The sequence below is a fragment of the Macaca nemestrina genome, chromosome 10, assembly GCF_043159975.1.
Source record: "Macaca nemestrina isolate mMacNem1 chromosome 10, mMacNem.hap1, whole genome shotgun sequence".
NCBI classification, from domain to species: Eukaryota; Metazoa; Chordata; class Mammalia; order Primates; family Cercopithecidae; genus Macaca; species Macaca nemestrina.
This window is the reverse complement of record NC_092134.1, coordinates 136,238,542-136,257,748: the sequence shown is the minus strand read 5'-3', so window position 1 is coordinate 136,257,748 and position 19,207 is coordinate 136,238,542. Positions and strand designations below refer to the sequence as shown.

The 19,207-nt window shown below is 55.4% G+C and overlaps 1 protein-coding gene across 3 annotated transcripts; it reads left to right on the top strand.

Annotated features, from left to right (window-relative positions):
- The first annotated feature begins 4,187 nt into the window (after positions 1-4,187).
- Positions 4,188-17,960, top strand: LOC105484213 (atrophin 1). Of its 3 annotated transcripts, XM_011745658.3 has the most exons (11): positions 4,188-4,323; positions 5,173-5,327; positions 9,444-9,632; positions 9,777-9,914; positions 10,066-10,179; positions 11,131-13,121; positions 13,399-13,621; positions 14,100-14,796; positions 16,527-16,670; positions 17,022-17,202; positions 17,389-17,960. In XM_011745658.3, exons 3-11 carry the CDS (start codon positions 9,606-9,608, stop codon positions 17,420-17,422), a joined length of 3,549 nt encoding a protein of 1,182 aa, XP_011743960.2. In that variant the 5' UTR covers positions 4,188-4,323; positions 5,173-5,327; positions 9,444-9,605; the 3' UTR covers positions 17,423-17,960. The 3 variants fall into 3 exon arrangements, with proteins under 3 accessions (XP_011743960.2, XP_011743962.2, XP_011743959.2); XM_011745660.3 differs by lacking the exon at positions 5,173-5,327 and having other exon boundaries at positions 11,134-13,121; XM_011745657.3 differs by lacking the exon at positions 5,173-5,327.
- The last annotated feature ends 1,247 nt before the right edge of the window (positions 17,961-19,207 follow it).

Below are 19,207 nucleotides of genomic sequence, written 5' to 3'. Positions count from 1 at the left end.
TGGCTGGTTCTCGAATGGAACAGGACTTCCTGGCCATTACTCACTGCAAGATGGGGAAATGGGAAGGAAGAATGGTTCTGGGGGTAGTAGAGAGAAGGACCTGAGGAAACAGAGTCCTCCAATAAACTGAAAATTCAGGGACGAAAGTGCTTAACAGACCCCTGGCTGGGTCAGACTAATAGTAGGGTTCCAATATGTGGCTAGAGACATATGACTCCTTAGCTATAACTCGTTAACTCTTACGGGGCCTCAGCGTTGAGATGCTCATTCTAGGTACCACCGAGGGGGACAAATCCCTTCCTCGTGGCTTGGATGCAACCTTGCGTCCCACAGATAGGGTCTGCACATGGGAGATCTAACCACTAGAGGGAGTTAGAGTTCTGCAGGACGCCATACTGGAGGCCAAGTGGGAGGAACTTCAAGCTGTCCCCTGTGGGCCTCCCACTCTGCTTCTGCTAAGGTCCGGTCCTGGCTCCCTCTGCCATCCTGCTCAGCTCCAGGGCTAAAATAGGATTCTAGTTTTGTATAGGCATGGCCCATTTCTTTTCTTGCCCTCCTTCCTGGGTCCCTGACACCTCAGCCATTTTCAATTCAAAGAGCTTCATGCCCCCTTTCCATTTCTGTGCCTTTTAATTTCAGTGTGGGCATCTCATCTTTCCCTTTTCTCCTGTCTCCTGGCGACCCTTTATGCCTCCCTTGGGGTTTCCTGTACTTTTCTCTGTGCCTCTCAGTTTTCTCTGGGGTCCCTGATACCTATCTTACCTTAGTAACTCCCAGACTGACCAGGACTATTCTAGTTTGAGCCTAGTTCCTAGCCTCTGTCCTTTCTTTCATCCCTCCTCACCAGGTCGCCTTCTCTGACAGTCTGGCCCCCCCATCCCCAAAGTACTGGGGTTGGATTGGGTTACAGCTAGCTCTGCCTGGGCCTTCCAGGCCCTTCTCTCCACTTTCCCTTTGTGCCGTTGCCTGGAGACCAATGGGTTGTGGGGGGCTGAGCCAGAGAGGGAGCTGGGGTGAGGGATGGCGGGCGCGCGCGCGCTCGTGTGTGTGTGTGTGTGTGTGTGTGTGTGTGTGTGTGTGTGTGTGTGTGTGAGAGAGAGAGATGTCCCCTGCAGCTGGACTATAAGCCTCAGGTAGGGGAGGAATGGGAGAGGGTGGACACTGGTTTCTTTTGTGACTTTCACCATCCCCTATCCCCACATATGCCTAAATTTTTCTTTTAGTCTCCATTGTAGCCCGTTCCTTAGTGATTAAAAAACACGGGAGAAGAGCTCAGCCTGGAAGGGATTTGGAAGGGGCTTGAGCCAAGGCCCAGTGGGAGTCTGAACTGAGTGGTGCAGAAAGAGAGGAAATGCAATGGGGAGAGAGGGCGAGGGGGAAAGGGGGAGCCCTGGAACAAAGCTGGGGGTGGGGAGGAGCAGGAGCTACCCTAGAGCAAGAGGGAGTGGGGCGCACCGGGAGACAGGGAGCTGGCCTGGTCTCAGGGAGGCCCTGGGAGGGGCTGGGAAGGTGTGCATGGAGTGGTGAGTGCCAACCAATTCAAGGGACTTCAGAGTGATGACTCATTCCCAGGCCAAGGAAGTGTTCCTGTTCCTGCGCCCAGTTCCCCAGTGCTCTGGAATCTTGCTTAGAGCTTTTGAGTATTCCCAGAACTTTGTTGAATCTGGCCCAAGGAATTGAGACAAAATCTACTGAGCTGCTCCAGAGCCAACCTCCTTCCTTCCCTGAAGGCAGGTGGGATCTTGTCAGTTCAGGGACCACCCTTAGCCTCCAGCAAGACTGGTCCCACAAGTACCCGGCCCCCACCCCAAATATGGAGCGCTACTGAGGGCTCCCAATCCACACTCCAGCTCCAGCTCTTCCGGTTTGCCAGCCTGCCTCCCTCCCATTCTCTGGCCTTCCCAATTTCTGCTGCCAAAAATCACCCTGTGTCCTTTGTCCTGAGAGATGTTGCTGCTTGGTGGAGGGCCAGGAGGGAGCCCAGGAGAAGGAACTGGTGGTGGGCTAGCCGAGGTGCTGGCTTCATGGCCGGTGGCAGACTGACTGCCAGAGGCTACCTGGAGAGCAGGGGAGGGAGAGGAAAGGGTTGGGAGGAGCCTGCAGTCTGTGGTGGGGACTGTCTACACCTTAGAACAGGTGGGATTGAGGAACAAGGATACCTAGGGATTTGGGTCCACATTAAGCCCAATCTTCACCCGACTGCTTCCCTGTGACCCAGGGGATCTTCAGTGATGACTTTCAACAGATTTGAGAAGGAAAATGGAGATGTCACTAGATGGAAGGCCTGAGGATGGTGTCTCACTCCTCCAAGCTGTATCCCTTACCTATCTACCCATGGGCTTGCCAGCAACCCCCCCACCCCACCAAATCTGTCATTTCCTTTAACTGCCCTCCTTTCCCATCTCCATTTTCTTTTTCTTTGTTTTTCTTTTTTTTTTTTTTTGAGACGGAGTCTCGCTCTGTCGCCCAGGCTGGACTGCAGTGGTGCGATCTCTGCTCGCTGAAACCTTTGCCTCCTAGGTTCAAGGATTCTCCTGCCTCAGCCTCCCGGGTAGCTGGGATTACAGGCATGCGCCACCACACCCGGCTAATTTTTGTATTTTTAGTAGAGACGGGATTTCGCCATGTTGGCCAGGCTAGTCTTGAACTCCTGACAAGTGACCCACCCGCCTCAGCCTCCCAAAGTGCTGAGATTACAGGCGTGAGCCCCCGCGCCGGCCCCATCTCCATTTTATTTTCCCATCCATGATCTTTCCTCTTCCATACTGCCGCCAAAGGCCTTGTTCAGCTTACATTTCCTTCCAATCTTCTTATCCCCCTCTTCCCCGTTCTGCTTGCCCAAGTAAATCCTCCTGGGCTCCACTGGGAGCCCCCACCCCCAGGATCCAGCCAGCCCCGTGTCTCCCACCCTCCTTTCCCATCCAGAGCCCTCCTTTCTCACCCGGAACCCATTTTCTCTAGAACTGGCACCTGGGTCCACCTCCTTCATCCCTTCTTAAGGTTCTTCACGTTCCCTCCTCTCTCCTCACTGACGTTTCCTCTGGACTTCTCTCTCCAGCTCTCCTTCACCCCCCCACCCCCAATTATTATATTTCTGACTCTTTTCCCAACACGAATCACCCCCAAAAGCTTTGCTGTCTTCCAGAAGCCCCATCTTCTTATATATGTCATCATTTCAATTTTTCTCCCTCCTTATGACCCCAAACTTGCATCCCATTCTCTCTGATAATAGACCCCAAACCCATCTGGCTCCATCTCTGCCACAGACCCCTCACCCCAAGCTTCTCTCACTTCTCACCAGGCACCCACAAAGCCCCCAGGCAGCTCCATCTTTCCAATCCAATCCCATTATCCCAATCTCTACCCCAGGATCCCCCAAACTCCTCCCACTTCACCTCTGCCACAGACCCGGTCGCCCCCAAACTTCAGCCTCCCCTCATCTGCCCTCACCACCCACAGCCCCTCCTACCTAGCCCTCTCCCGCGCCGGGCCCGCGGGCTCCCCACATTCCGCCACCGCGAGCCCTCCCCGCCCCCCGGCCCCCTCGGCCTCGGCCTCGGCCAACTCGCGCGGCGCCTCCCCCTCTCCGGCTCCCCCTCTCTCCCCCCTCGCGGCTTGCCTCGCGCTCCCTCCCTCGCGTCTCCCTCCTGGCCCCTCTCTCCTCCGTTCCTCCGCGCTCCCTCCTTCTCCCTCTTCCTCCCTTCTCCCATCCCCCTCTCCCAGGCTCCCTCCCTTCGCCGTCCGCTTTCCTGTGCGAGTCGCTGGACGCACCGCCCAGCCCGTCCGCAGCCCCGTGCCGGGTCGGGGCCTCGGGCCGGGCCATTTCGGAGGGACCGCGGCCTCGGGGAGGGGCTAGGAGGGGGCGAGGGAGCCGGCCGCCGGGGAAGGGGCGGGGGCCGTGGGCGAGGCGGCCGAGGGGCCCGGGATCGCGCGGGTGCGGGCTGTGCTAGGCGGGCGCGGGCGGCGGGTCGGAGCCGCGCCGAGGGCCGGGCGGGCCGCGGGGCCGGGCGGCGCGGCGGGGGCGGGCGGCGCGGCCCGGGGCATTCCGGGCGGCCAGAGGGAGGCGGCGAGCCCGGGGAGGTGGGGAGCAGAGCGGGGATCGGGGTTTGCTCCGGGGGCCGGCGGGCGATTGGGGCCAGGCGGGGAAAAGGGGGGATGGGGGCCGCCCTCCGGGGGGGTCGGGGCCGCCGCCGCCGTCGTCGCGGCGGCGACTGAGGCCGAGAAGAGGAGAGGGGGGCGGGGGAGCTGCCGCCGCCGCCCCCCAGAGGCGCCGGAGCCCGGAATCCCGCTCGCAGCCAGCCAGCCGTCCCGAGCTACCAGCAGGTAAGGTCTGCGGCCGCCTGGGCCCCGGGCCCGCGGGATTCTGTCCCGCCCGGGTTCCGGCCTGCGGCTCCCCACCCCCACCCCTCCCAGTTCCCCCTCCTGCCGCCGCCGCCTCCATTTGTTATTTTCCCAATCCCGTCCCCCCACTGCGGGCTTTGCCTGGCCTGAGGCGGGGGGCTCAGGGGGTGGGGCCCGCCGAGGAGGGTCGGGGGCCAGGGCTTCGGGAGGATCGGGAAGGTGGGGAAGGAGGGAGGGTCTCCGGAGGAAGGCTGTGGGGCCAGAGGGTAGCCGGGACCCGCGGACCCAAAAGAGGAGGAACATCGAGGCGGGGGTTGGCGGAGGAAAACGGGGGATGCTCTGAGTGGGGTTCGGGGCGAAGGCAGAAGGGATAGGAGAGATGGCAGCGAGGTGGGGCATGAAGGCTCCAGGAAAAAGCTCCAAAGGCCCAGAACACGGGTTCCGGAGCCTGGGGTTGGGGGCGTTAGGAATGGACGGGAAGTGGGAAACGGGAAAGGGGTGTGGTAGGTGGAAAGAGGGACTGTGGCTGATGAACCTCGGGGAAACGGAGGCTTGGGCAAAAAGAGGTCCATCTTTGAGAAGAGCCGGAGGTTTTCCAGCGTGGAAGTGGGAAGGCCATGTCTTTGTGACGGTTTTCATTCCCCTACTCCAGGTCACCTCTGACCCTGTTTTCCCCATCCCAGACATAGTTACTTCTTGGAGAGGACACTGGGGCCCAGTAGTGTGGGTTATCCCAAAACTAATGAGGAGGAAAACAGGAACACAGAAGGGGGAGTTGGGAAGAAAGGGGTTCTGGGAGGATGGAAATGAGATAATTGAGCAACCTTACAGGCACTCCAAGCAAGTTGCGACCTCCACCCTCCACCCTCCACCCTCCAATTTCCGGAGCGTCCGCTGCCCCTGGAGCTGTGATCTATATAGGGAGGCCTTAGTTACTGCTTTGAGCTCAAAGATCTCCCTTTGTGCATGGGCTTATTTCGACTAGGGTAGGTACCTTTAAGCTCCCTTCCCTGAGGTGCTATAGGAGAGTAGGAGTTGCTTTGGCAACTGGGAGGGGGCAGGGGTGGCTTCCAGATGGACTCCTGGGATGGTCTCTTGGGGGCACCTTTTGCCACTGTGTCGCTATGGTAGTGATCCAGTGGGATGTCCAATTGGTAGGCGGGGGGCTTCGAATCTTCATTGGACGTCGGCCTGCGGCTATGTCCTTGGGACTCTGGGCTGGGTTCTGGAGGATGTTTCTGGATCTGTTGGTGGATGGGAGTTTCCCCACGGCGGCGTGTACCCTTTCATGTTGCAGTCTGTTTGAACAGGTAGATATGTTCCTTGCAGATCATAGGTGTTTCTCCAAGTCTCTCCACCTAGGCATGATGGGAGGATGAAAATGCTCCTGTTCAGATTTCACCATCTTTTGGCAGTTGGTTCTGACCTCTACCTCCCTTATTATGTTATTTTTTGTAGAGTTGTTTTTTTGCTTCTTTGCACTTTCTTTCATTTTCTAAAACGAATTCCTCTTTGAGCCTCCCTTCTTGAATAACTTACCCTTTTCCTCCTTCCCTCAACTAACCTTTGGCCTTCTTCCCTGACCTTGTAGAAATGGCTGGGCTCCCAGGCCCATCCCAGGTGAGGGTGGCCCAGGACAGAGGGCTGCATGAAGCAGCCTCATGCAGGGGAAATACTATAGAATAGGAGCCAGGAGACCTGTGTCTCTCGACCTGGCTGTGCCTCTGTGACCTTGGGCAAGTCACTCCTCTTGGAGTGTCCGACTTCATTGTTAAGATGAAGGGGCCATAGATGAGATGATCTCTGAGACCTCCCTGAAGGTCCTGGATTCTCAGAAGGCTTAGGCCAGTGCATTGTTATCCGCTGGTCTGGGCTGCATTGTTATCTAGGAGTCACTTTGGACTGGTTAGTCTGGCAGGTCCAGAATGATGTTGGGGGCTGGGCCAATGATCCTGAAATTTAGCCTGTGAGCCCCTCCCAGGGAGCTTGTGACTCCACTGTATTCCTTCTGACATCCCATATGTCTCTTAATTTCTTTTCCTGGTCTTACTTAGGGGCTCTTTTTCTATTTCTCACTTTCCTCCCAACCCAGTCTGGTCTTAATCATTTTTTTAAAGTAAGGTAACGAAGGTGAATGTGCTTAGTGTGTGGCCAGATACAGAGTAGGTGCTCTGTAATATTAGTTACAATTATTGTCTGCTAGGAGTGTAGGCTGGTGCTAAAACATGACCCAGGTCTAGAAACACACACAATCCAACCCTAACTCCTTCCCTCCTCTGCCACTCCTTATCCCCAGGATTACTTGTTCTTTTATGACTGCTTTTCTCCTTCAAAGCTACTCATTGCTAGTTTTATCAGATTTCAGGTGATTAAAAAAGAAGGGCATACTATGATTGCTGTGTTCCTCAGGTACATTCCTGTGTTTCTCTGACCTTTTGAATCCCCTAACCTAACTGACTTGGTGAACAGGTTCTGTGATGGGGAAGGGAGATGGACACCCTTCTCTAGGAGGGCTGGCAAAGATACACCAGTCACAAATAGTCATCTTTGTTGTGCTTTTTGTTTAAGATTCCTCTTTTGCTATGGTGGGTGGTGTTCTTTGGATTTTTTCTTTCTTTTCTTTTTTTTTTTTTTTTGGTTGATAGTATTTTAAAACCAGTCTACACAACAACTAAAAAATGTGGGAAAATAGCTGTAGTTGAAAAAAAAATAATAATAAAGGCCAGGCGCGGTGGCTCACGCCTGTAATCCCAGCACTTTAGGAGGCCGAGGCGGGTGGATCACCTGAGGTCAGGAGTTCGAGACCAGCCTGGCCAACATAGTGAAACCCTGTCTCTACTAAAAATACAAAAATTAGCCAGGCATGGTGGTGGGCGCTTGTAATCCCAGCTACTTGGGAAGCTGAGGCAGGAGAATCGCTTGAATCTGGGAGGCGGAGGTAGCAGTAAGCTGAGATCATGCCATTGCACTCCAGCCTGGGGAAGAACAGCGAAAATCTACTTAAAAAAAACAACTAGTTGGCCGGGCACAGTGGCTCACGCCTGTAATCTCAGCACGTTGGAAGGCCATGGCAGACAGATCACCTGAGGTCAGGAGTTCGAGACTACTCTGACCAACATGGTGAAACCCTGTCTCTACTAAAAGTACAAAAAAATTAGCAGGGTGTGGTGGCACAGCCTGTAATCCCAGCTACTTAGGAGGCTGAGGCAGGAGAACTGCTTGAACCCAGGAGGTGGAGGTTGCAGTGAGTGAGATCACGCCACTCCATTCCAGCCTGGGCAACAAGAGTGAAACTCTGTCTCAAAAAAAAAAAAAAAAAGACTAGTCTACTGGGCAGAACATCAGTTGAAAGTTCAGAAGACAGGCTCTGTCCCAGCAATTTTGTGATTCTAAGTAAATTGTGAAGTTTCCTGGAAAGGTTAAACTCACCCCTTACTGCCTGCATCAGTATGGTTCCATGGAGCTGAGTGAGAATTACTGTGTTCCTTGGGAAAAATACACTACAGAATATGGACATGCCGTTTACCTAGCAGGCCACCAACTCAGAATAGAATAGACGGGTAAGCTTAGTCTATTCCCACTGGAGCTGGCAGCACTTAATTCAGGAATAAAGACCTACTGAAGTTAGTGGGTTTAAAGGTCAATCACAAGAAAAGTGCACACACGTATATATACGACATCAGTGGAAAGGAAGAAAAAATAAGAAAATACCATTTTTGCTCTCAAAAGATCTTACAATCAGTAATTTGGAGGGACTTGACACTTAGCAAGAAATACGAACAAGTGCAAATGAATATAGCTGGCTCTAGGGATTTGGATAAAGATAGATACCTGCCTACTTACTGATAGACAGATATGGATGGACTGGCTTGAGGAGCTGTGTAACCCTGTCTATACCAAGTAGGAGGACAGGCTTCAAAATTGGTAAATCTGTATTGTTTGCTCACGGATATTTTGAGTCTTTAATCATTCATGTGAAAACCCTGACTTTTCCTCTAGCCTTAGGGAGCTCAAGTACTAGAGAATGAGTCCTTTATGAGGCTCTCAAAAGTGAAGTTCTACAATTTGGGGCTACCTAGGTTTAGTCTTGGGATTGGTAGGGCTGTGTTCCTTTGTATTATAGAATGGGACATTCTTCTTCTACCTACTCTGATGTGAGAAAAGATTCTTTTCATATCTCTGTGACTGATCTAGGCCTTCTGAGAATTCTCCCCACCAACTTCTGAGGAGAATATAGCAAAGTATAGAAGAAAGAGCATGGGCTTTGAAGTCACAGACGTGGGTTTGATTCTGGCTCTGTCACTGGTTCCTCACTGTGTGAGGTTGAGCTAGTCACAATCACCATCTTTGAGCCTCAGTTCCCTCACCTATATAATGAAGGTAATAATGCTTACCATTCAGGGTTGGTTGTAAATATTAAATGAAATCATGTGTGTGAAGGGCTTGATATAAAGAAGGTACTCAATAAATTAATACTTGAACGTCATTTTTTTTTTGAGACAGAGTTTCACTCTGTCACCCAGGCTGGAGTGCAGTGGCATGATCTCGGCTCACTGCAACCTCTGCTTCCCAGGTTCAAGTGATTTGCTTGCCTCAGCCTCCTGAGTAGCTGGGATTACAGGCACGCGCCACCACGCCTGGCTGGGTTTCACCATGTTGGCCAGGCTGGTCTTGAACTCCTGACCTTGCAATCTGTCCACCTCGGCCTCCCAAAGGGCTGGGATTATAGGCGTGAACCACCATGCTCCGCTCCATTTCTTTATGTTCCTTTGCAAGGCTCCGTGGAATGTGCGCGTTCACAAATATCCTTTAGGGATCATGAAGGGTCAAACTGTGTGATCTCCTGGATTGGAGCTTGTAGGTACATCTGAATTTTCTGCCCTCTACAGAGGTGAAAGAGATTATACTTTAAGCAGAATCTCCCTGCCTTTTAGATAGCTAAGGTGGCCCATGGGGCAAGCCAGCAATGTCTTGTGGTATCTGTACCTCTTGGCCTAAAGGCTTAGGGTTGGGCCGCTTGCTCAGTTCTCTGACAAGCGTAATAGTATTCCTTTGTGACTCTATTCTCCCAGTGGGAGACTCTGATGGTTTCCTTCTAACAGGTTTCACTGAAAACAGATCCTGCAAAAGTTCCAGGTGCCTATACTGGAAACTTGGAGATCCTGCTTCCCAGACCACAGCTGTGGGGAACTTGGGGTGGAGCAGAGAAGTTTCTGTATTCAGCTGCCCAGGCAGAGGAGAATGGGGTCTCCACAGCCTGAAGAATGAAGACACGACAGAATAAAGACTCGGTGAGTTAAAATGAGAGATGTGAAAGATGAGGGGCGGGGCAGGCAAGCTAGGAGGAAGGGTCTAGAGAAGAACAAATAATGTGCACCATAAAGTTAGCTGCAGTGTAAAGAACAGTGTTACCTACCTCCTTCCTCCTCCTGCAGATGTCAATGAGGAGTGGACGGAAGAAAGAGGCCCCTGGGCCCCGGGAAGAACTGAGATCGAGGGGCCGGGCCTCCCCTGGAGGGGTCAGCACGTCCAGCAGTGATGGCAAAGCTGAGAAGTCCAGGCAGACAGCCAAGGTATTCTGTCCTCAGGTCCTCCCACAGGATGCCCAGGCACTGGGGCTGAGGGGGTGTGTGTGTGTTGTCGGGGGAACTTCCTGTTTGGCAGAGGGTAACGGTGAAGCTTGGGAGGTAGGGAAAAGACAGGAATTTTCTTTCTCTCTAACAGAAGGCCCGAGTAGAGGAAGCCTCCACCCCAAAGGTCAACAAGCAGGGTCGGAGTGAGGAGATCTCAGAGAGTGAAAGTGAGGAGACCAATGCACCAAAAAAGACCAAAACTGAGGTGGGAGACCCTTGTCGCCATCCTGACCCATCTTGTGATCATTCTTTTCTCAGATTTCCTTATGCTCACTATTCTTAGCTGGATCTCTCCTGGGACATAAGAGAAAGGCCAGATCATAGTGCTTATGAGAGCAGTTCTGTCTCTAATATGCCAGAGAGAGTCTTAGAACTTTGACAGACCACCAGATGACCTGGCAGGGCCAAAGGGGACCAGAAGAGTTGGGGGATTCTCGTCTCTGGGTGAGAAGTCTTAGTGGGAGGAACAAATAAATCTTAAGGAAAATGCAGAAGTGGTCTTTCTTTTTTATTGTTTTTTTTGGTTTGTTTTTGAGACAGAGTTTCGTTCTGTCACCCAGGCTGGAGTACAGTGGCACAATCTCAGCTCATTGCAACCTCCGCCTCCTGGGTTGAAGCAGTTGTGCCTCAGCCTCCCGAGTAGCTGGGATTATAGGCATGAGCCACCACGCCCGGCTAATTTTTGTACTTTTAGTAGAGATAGGGTTTCACCATGTTGGCCAGGCTGGTTTGGAACTCCTGGCCTCAAGTGATCCTCCTGCTTCAGCCTCCCAAAGTGCTGGGATTACAGGTGTGAGCCTCTGTGCCCGGCCAGAAGTGGTCTAAGAACCAAGGGCTTGGGGGATGGAGGATGGTTAAAGTGGTGGTTATGAGATGGTGGAAGACAGGGATTTGGAGTCAGCTGTGGGTAAAGACAAGGTGCTTGAGATGGATCCTTGAGGAAGGAATAGGGTTTTATAGGAGGGAAACAAGACTGGCTGCTAAGGAGCAGCCAAGAATGTGGGGAAAGTGGGAAATCCCCAGATGGCAAGAGGTACTCACCACATCACAGTACAACAGTGTGCTGTGAGGGGAAATGATTTTATGCAAGACCGGCCCTAAATCTCAGGGAAGCAGGAAAGGAAAAGAGAAAAAATGAGGCTTCCCTTTTCTACAGCAGGAACTCCCTCGGCCACAGTCTCCCTCTGATCTGGATAGCTTGGATGGGCGGAGCCTTAATGATGATGGCAGCAGCGACCCTAGGGATATTGACCAGGACAACCGAAGCACGTCCCCCAGCATCTACAGCCCTGGAAGTGTGGAGAATGACTCCGACTCATCTTCTGGCCTGTCCCAGGGCCCAGCCCGCCCCTACCACCCACCTCCACTCTTTCCTCCTTCCCCTCCACCGCCAGACAGCACCCCTCGACAGCCAGAGGCTAGCTTTGAACCCCATCCTTCTGTGACACCCACTGGATATCATGCTCCCATGGAGCCCCCCACATCTCGAATGTTCCAGGCTCCTCCTGGGGCCCCTCCCCCTCACCCACAGCTCTATCCTGGGGGCGCTGGTGGAGGAGTTTTGTCTGGACCCCCAATGGGTCCCAAGGGGGGAGGGGCTGCCTCATCAGTGGGGGGCCCTAATGGGGGTAAGCAGCACCCCCCACCCACTACTCCCATTTCAGTATCAAGCTCTGGGGCTAGCGGTGCTCCCCCAGCTAAGCCACCTAACACTCCGGTGGGTGGTGGGAACCTGCCTTCTGCTCCACCACCAGCCAACTTCCCCCATGTGACCCCGAACCTGCCTCCCCCACCTGCCCTGAGACCCCTCAACAATGCCTCAGCCTCTCCCCCTGGCCTGGGGGCCCAACCACTACCTGGGCATCTGCCCTCTCCCCATGCCATGGGGCAGGGTATGGGTGGACTTCCTCCTGGCCCAGAGAAGGGCCCGACTCTGGCTCCTTCACCCCACTCTCTGCCTCCTGCTTCCTCTTCTGCCCCAGCACCCCCCATGAGGTTTCCTTATTCATCCTCTAGTAGTAGCTCTGCAGCAGCCTCCTCTTCCAGTTCTTCCTCCTCTTCCTCTGCCTCCCCCTACCCAGCTTCCCAGGCATTGCCCAGTTACCCCCACTCTTTCCCTCCCCCAACAAGCCTCTCTGTCTCCAATCAGCCCCCCAAGTATACTCAGCCTTCTCTCCCATCCCAGGCTGTGTGGAGCCAGGGTCCCCCACCACCTCCTCCCTATGGCCGCCTCTTAGCCAACAGCAATGCCCATCCAGGCCCCTTCCCGCCATCTACTGGGGCCCAGTCCACTGCCCACCCACCAGCCTCAACACATCACCATCACCACCAGCAACAGCAGCAGCAGCAGCAGCAGCAGCAGCATCACGGAAGCTCTGGGCCCCCTCCTGGAGCATTTCCCCACCCCCTGGAGGGCGGCAGCTCCCACCACGCACACCCTTATGCCATGTCTCCCTCCCTGGGGTCTCTGAGGCCCTACCCACCAGGGCCAACACACCTGCCCCCACCTCACAGCCAGGTGTCCTACAGCCAAGCAGGCCCCAATGGCCCTCCAGTCTCTTCCTCTTCCAACTCTTCCTCTTCCACTTCTCAAGCGTCCTTCCCATGTTCACACCCCTCCCCCTCCCAGGGACCTCAGGGGACGCCCTACCCTTTCCCACCGGTGCCTACGGTCACCACCTCTTCGGCTACCCTTTCCACGGTCATTGCCACCGTGGCTTCCTCGCCAGCAGGCTACAAAACGGCCTCCCCACCTGGGCCCCCACCGTACGGAAAGAGAGCCCCATCCCCGGGGGCCTACAAGGCAGCCACCCCACCCGGATACAAGCCCGGGTCTCCTCCCAACTTCCGAACGGGGACCCCACCGGGCTATAGAGGAACCTCGCCACCTGCAGGCCCAGGGACCTTCAAGCCGGGCTCGCCCACCGTGGGACCTGGGCCCCTGCCACCTGCGGGGCCCTCAGGCCTGCCATCTCTGCCACCACCACCCGCGGCCCCTGCCTCAGGGCCGCCCCTGAGCGCCACGCAGATCAAGCAGGAGCCGGCTGAGGAGTATGAGACCCCCGAGAGCCCAGTTCCGCCAGCCCGCAGCCCCTCGCCCCCTCCCAAGGTGGTAGATGTGCCCAGCCATGCCAGTCAGTCTGCCAGGTGAGCGGCCAGGTGGGGCGGAGGTGGGCCTGGAAGGGGGACGACAAGGCGGCGACGGAGAGGGAGTAGCAGGGAGGGGCCCTGCGCTGGTGTAGTGTTTTAGAAAAGCACGCCCCTCTCCTCCGTCCATGCCTAGCGGCCAGTGAGGCCGGCAGCAGCTCAGCCTGCAGGGGTGGTTTTTAGGCGGGGGCTACAAGCACTCGCCGGGGTCGCGGCTCCGCGGGCTCCATCCGGCATCTCGCACCGGCTGAGCGCGTGCTGCTTCCACGCCTGGCAGGTTCAACAAACACCTGGATCGCGGCTTCAACTCGTGCGCGCGCAGCGACCTGTACTTCGTGCCACTGGAGGGCTCCAAACTGGCCAAGAAGCGGGCCGACCTGGTGGAGAAGGTGCGGCGCGAGGCGGAGCAGCGCGCGCGCGAAGAAAAGGAGCGGGAGCGCGAGCGGGAACGCGAGAAGGAGCGCGAGCGCGAGAAGGAGCGCGAGCTTGAACGCAGCGTGGTGAGTGCGTCACTGCCTGCGCCACCGCCTTCTTTGCCTCCTTCTCTCTTAGCCGCGCTACGGGGCTGGGGCTGGGGCTGGGCTTGGGGCTGGGCTTGGGGCTGGGGCTGGGGCTGGGGCTGGGGCTGGGGCTGGGGCTGGGGCTGGGGCTTGTGCTAGGTGGGCGGGCGAATCAAGTCGCCACCTGTCGGAGGGGAGGTACCACTGCAGCCCAGGAAATGGAGCCGAAAAGGATTTCAGCGACAGCAGTCTGCATTCCTGGGTTGGGAGAAGGCCTGCTCAGATGGGACTACCTGTGGATCCCAAGAAGGGCAGATATTCGGGGGGGGGGGGGGGTCGCAGTTAAGTTCCAGGTGGGCAGAGTTTCAGTGAGGTGAGGCATTTTGGCATTCAGCTGTGGAAACAAATGGGCAGCTTGAAACCAGCCATCTCTTCTCATAACTGCCGCTTTGACTCCACTTTTCCCTGTACCCCACAGAAGTTGGCTCAGGAGGGCCGTGCTCCGGTGGAATGCCCATCTCTGGGCCCAGTGCCCCATCGCCCTCCATTTGAACCGGGCAGTGCGGTGGCTACAGTGCCCCCCTACCTGGGTCCTGACACTCCAGCCTTGCGCACTCTCAGTGAATATGCCCGGCCTCATGTCATGTCTCCTGGCAATCGCAACCATCCATTCTACGTGCCCCTGGGGGCAGTGGACCCGGGGCTCCTGGGTTACAATGTCCCGGCCCTGTACAGCAGTGATCCTGCTGCCCGGGAGAGGGAACGGGAAGCCCGTGAACGAGACCTCCGTGACCGCCTCAAGCCTGGCTTTGAGGTGAAGCCTAGTGAGCTGGAACCCCTACATGGGGTCCCTGGGCCGGGCTTGGATCCCTTTCCCCGACATGGGGGCCTGGCTCTACAGCCTGGCCCACCTGGCCTGCACCCTTTCCCCTTTCATCCGAGCCTGGGGCCCCTGGATCGAGAACGTCTAGCACTGGCAGCTGGGCCAGCCCTGCGGCCTGACATGTCCTATGCTGAGCGGCTGGCAGCTGAGAGGCAGCACGCAGAAAGGGTGGCGGCCCTGGGCAATGACCCGCTGGCCCGGCTGCAGATGCTCAATGTGACTCCCCATCACCACCAGCACTCCCACATCCACTCGCACCTGCACCTGCACCAGCAAGATGCTATCCATGCAGGTGAGACCCCCTCCTTCCTCTCCCTGGCCCTTTGGGGCCACCTTCCCCCATCATGACTGGGCTCTTTTGTTCTTCTGGCTGAGACTTTCCTCCCCTGGCCTGGCATGAACTTTTCCTGAGATTGCTGCCCTCAACTTTGCCTCCCTGACGTTCTCTCAGCCTTGTCTCCTCATGGCCTTGCCTGGCCACAGAGCCTGTATTCCCCACACCCCAGTCCTCTCCATAGTCTAGTATCCTACCCATGACAGGCCCAGGTGGGAGCCTTTGAAGGACACACCTTTCTATCCTCACAGCCCCATTCTCCCAAGCCCTTCACAAACATATCTTCTTATTTATTTTTTTGAGACATAGTCTCGCTCTGCCACCCAGCCTGGAGTGTAGTGGTGCAGTCACAGCTCACTGCAGCCTCAACTTCCTGGGCTCAAGTAATCCTCCTACCTCAGTCTCCAGAGTAGCTGGGATTATAGGCGTGTGTCACCATACCTGGCTAATTTTTGTAGTTTTGGTAGAGATGGGGTTTTGCCATATTGGCCAGGCTGGTCTCAAATTCCTGAGTTCAAAGCAATCCACCCACCTTGGCCTCCCAAAGTCCTGAGATTACAGACGTGAGCCACCCTGCCCAATCCACAAACCTATTTTCTGATTTCTCTGGATTTAACTCTTATTTTTTGCCATTTTCTCCTTTTCTCACAGTGGGAGGTCTTTCATGTTCTTCCCCATCTCTAGATCTGTAACTTTCTAGAAGGGGCCCTGTAGCTTTGGGTTTGGGTGTCATAGGCAATAATGAGCTTTACTTACTATCCTTTCACCATTTTGTTTTTGAGACGGAGTCTCGCCCTGTCGCCAAGCTGGAGTGCAGTGGCGCGATCTCAGCTTACTGCAACCTCTGCCTCCCGGGTTCAAACGATTCTTCTGCCTCAGCAGGCACTGCCTGCCTGAGTTGCTGGGACTACAGGCGTGTGCCGCCAAATACAGCTAATTTTTGTATTTTTAATAGAGACGGGGTTTCACCATGTTGGCCAGGATAGTCTCGATCTCTTGACCTTGTGATCCGCCCACCTTGGCCTCCCAAAGTGCTGGGATTACAAGTGTGAGCCACTGCACCCGCTTGCTTTTTTTTTTTTTTTTTTTTTTAATTTGAGACCAAGTCTCGCTCTTTTGCCCAAACCAGAGTGCAGTGGCGCGATCTCGGCTCAGTGCAGCTTCCACCTCCCAGGTTCAAGCGATTCTCCTGCCTCAGCCTCCTGAAGAGCTGGGACTAGGCATGTGCCACCATGCCTGGCTAATTTTTTTGTATTTTTAGTAGAGACAGGGTTTCACCATGTTGGCCAGGCTGGTCTTGAACTCCTGACCTCAGGTGATCCGCCTGCCTCAGCCTCCCAAAGTGCTGGGATTATAGGCTTGAGCCACCGCACCTGGCCTCTTCCTATTTCCTAAACTTCTATCTTCCACCTCCTTCAAGCAGTCTACCTCTCCCTCTCCTTCCCCTCAGACCCTTCTGATGACTAATTTCCTGTCCTCTGTCATCCATATGTCCCTCCTCCAGTAGGGCTCAGCCTGTCCACCCCCCCCCCCCCACAGGCCTCTAGTTCTTCCATTCTGCCTTTGTTCCACTTTGGAGCTCCTTGTGTTTGTCCAACTCAATTCCCAGCCTTGGATCCCTTCACCCAAATGCATGGTTTTCCCTAAACCTGCCTTCTGGTGACACCTTCCTCTTCTCTGCTTTCCAGCCTCTGCCTCAGTGCACCCTCTCATCGACCCCCTGGCCTCAGGGTCTCACCTTACTCGGATCCCCTACCCAGCTGGAACTCTCCCTAACCCCCTGCTTCCTCACCCTCTGCACGAGAACGAAGTTCTTCGTCACCAGCTCTTTGGTAAGGATGGAAGTTGGCGTAGGCAAGCTGTAATGAGAAAAGGGCAGAAAGGAGGTATTTAGGTGGGGGGATGGGCCTAGTTGGGCTTGAGGAGGAATGAGGAGATGCCTAGAGGAGCTGGGCATGGGAATAGAAGAGCTGAACCTCTGCCCAAGAGACGCACAAGTTTTAGTGTCAGCCTAAGAGGTTTGAATCCCAATTCCACTCTACCACTGGCAACTTACAGAACTGGCTGTGTTACCTAACTTTTTAGTTCATTACCTTTGTATGTAAAGGAGCTGGCTATCCCCTGGTCCAGAGCAGGTGGTTGTTATCCATTGGTCATGTGACCCTTGCCCTTCCTGCTCACAGCTGCCCCTTACCGGGACCTGCCGGCCTCCCTTTCTGCCCCAATGTCAGCAGCTCATCAGCTGCAGGCCATGCACGCACAGTCAGCTGAGCTGCAGCGCTTGGCGCTGGAACAGCAGCAGTGGCTGCATGCCCATCACCCGCTGCACAGTGTGCCGCTGCCTGCCCAGGAGGACTATTACAGGTACCCCAGGGTCCCCAGGGGGACATGGGCTCAGCGAGCCTGGGAGGGGCTGTGGGCATGGAACAGCTGGGCACTGTGCTCCTGGGGGGAGGGAACCCCTCCTCTCCCAACCCCTTTGGTAAGGGGGCAAGGTCAGGGTTGGTCTCAAGTCTCTTACCTCTCTGCTATGCACTGCCCCTTCCCTAGTCACCTGAAGAAGGAGAGCGACAAGCCACTGTAGAACCTGCGATCAAGAGAGCACCACGGCTCCTACATTGGACCTTGGAGCATCCCCACCCTCCCCCCACCCCACCCTTGGCCTGCCACCCAGAGCCAAGAGGGTGCTGCTCAGTTGCAGGGCCTCCGCAGCTGGACAGAGTGGGGGAGGGAGGGACAGACAGAAGGCCAAGGTCTGGTGTGGTGTGCAGAGGTGGGGAGGAGGCGAGGATGGGGACAGAAAGCGCACAGAATCTTGGACCAGGTCTCTCTTCCTTGTCCCCCCTGCTTTTCTTCTCCCCTATGCCCAAGCCCCGTGGCCGCCGCCCCTCCCCTGCCCCGTTGGTGTGATTATTTCATCTGTTAGATGTGGCTGTTTTGCGTAGCATCGTGTGCCACCCCTGCCCCTCCCTGATCCCTGTGTGCGCGCCCCCTTTGCAATGTATGCCCCTTGCCCCTTCCCCACATTAATAATTTATATATATAAATATCTATATGACGCTCTTAAAAAACATCCCAACCAAAACCAACCAAACAAAAACATCCTCACAACTCCCCAGGAACATGGCTGTGACTGTTCTTTGTGGGATATGGGGGTGAGGCTGGGTCTCAGTGCAGCCGTACTTAGAACTGCAGCCAGGCTCTGGCAGGGAAGCGGGAAGAGACCAGTCCTTCTTAAGGAACTGGGTGTAGGGGCTGGGAAAAATTGGCGAGGGGATCCCTGAAGAGCCCGGAGCATTGACTCAGCCCGAGGCGGTACCGGGGGTGCTAGTGCTCCCTCCTGTCCCAAGGCTGGGAAGTCAAAATACTGGAGGCCTGGGCCTGGGCTCTGTGGCTCATGCCTGTAATCCCAGCACGTTGGGAGGCTGAGGCGGGTGGATTGCTTGAGCCTAGGAGTTGGAAACCAGCTTGGGCAACATAGAGAAACCCCAACTTAAAAAACAATCCCCTGGGCGTTGTGGTGCACTTGTGGTCCTAGCTACTCAGGAGGCTGAGGTGAGAGGATCACTTGGGGGTCGAGGCTGCAGTGAGTCATGATCGCACCACTGCACTCTAGCCTGGGTGACAAAGCAAGGCCCTATCTCAAAACAAAAGAAACCCCAACCAACCAAACACTAGAGGCCTGGGACAAGCCCACCTCTGACATGGTCAGGTCTTGGAATCTATTCAGAGGGGTCTCACTGTTAGGAGCCACCAGAGTCCTCTGGAACAAAGGCTTCAGAGTCCTGAATCCTTTCCATGGAATAGTTTAAGAAACGGTTATGAGGCCAGGTGCGGCGGCTCACGCTGGTAATCCCAGGACTTCGGGAGGCCGAGGCGGGCGGATCACGAGGTCAGGAGTTCGAGACCAGCCTGCCAACATGGCAAAACCCTGTGTCTACTAAAAAATTAGCTGGGCATGGTGGTGCGCACCTGTAGTCCCAGCTACTTGGGAGGCTGAGGCAGAAGAGTCGCTTGAACCCAGGAGGTGGTGGTTGTAGTGAGCCAAGATCCCTCCAGCTGCACTCCAGCTTGGCGACAGAGCAAGACTCCATCTCAAAAACAAAAAACAAAACCAGTTATGAAGCGGGGATGGGGTGGGCTAGTTTTAATAGATCCAGGCGATTAGTACCTGGCATCCTTAACCACCCTACAGTTTGAGAAGGGAGTGGTTGATAATCTCAAAAGCCTGGAAGGGAAGGGAAATCAGGCTGGGCGTTATGCTCCGTCGCCCATCAGTAGACAAGGCCATTTTAGGAAAGTGCGAGAAAGGCTTTTGCTCTGGGCTTTTACTGCCGAATCCAGGTCTCTGGGCTTAACAACAACGAAC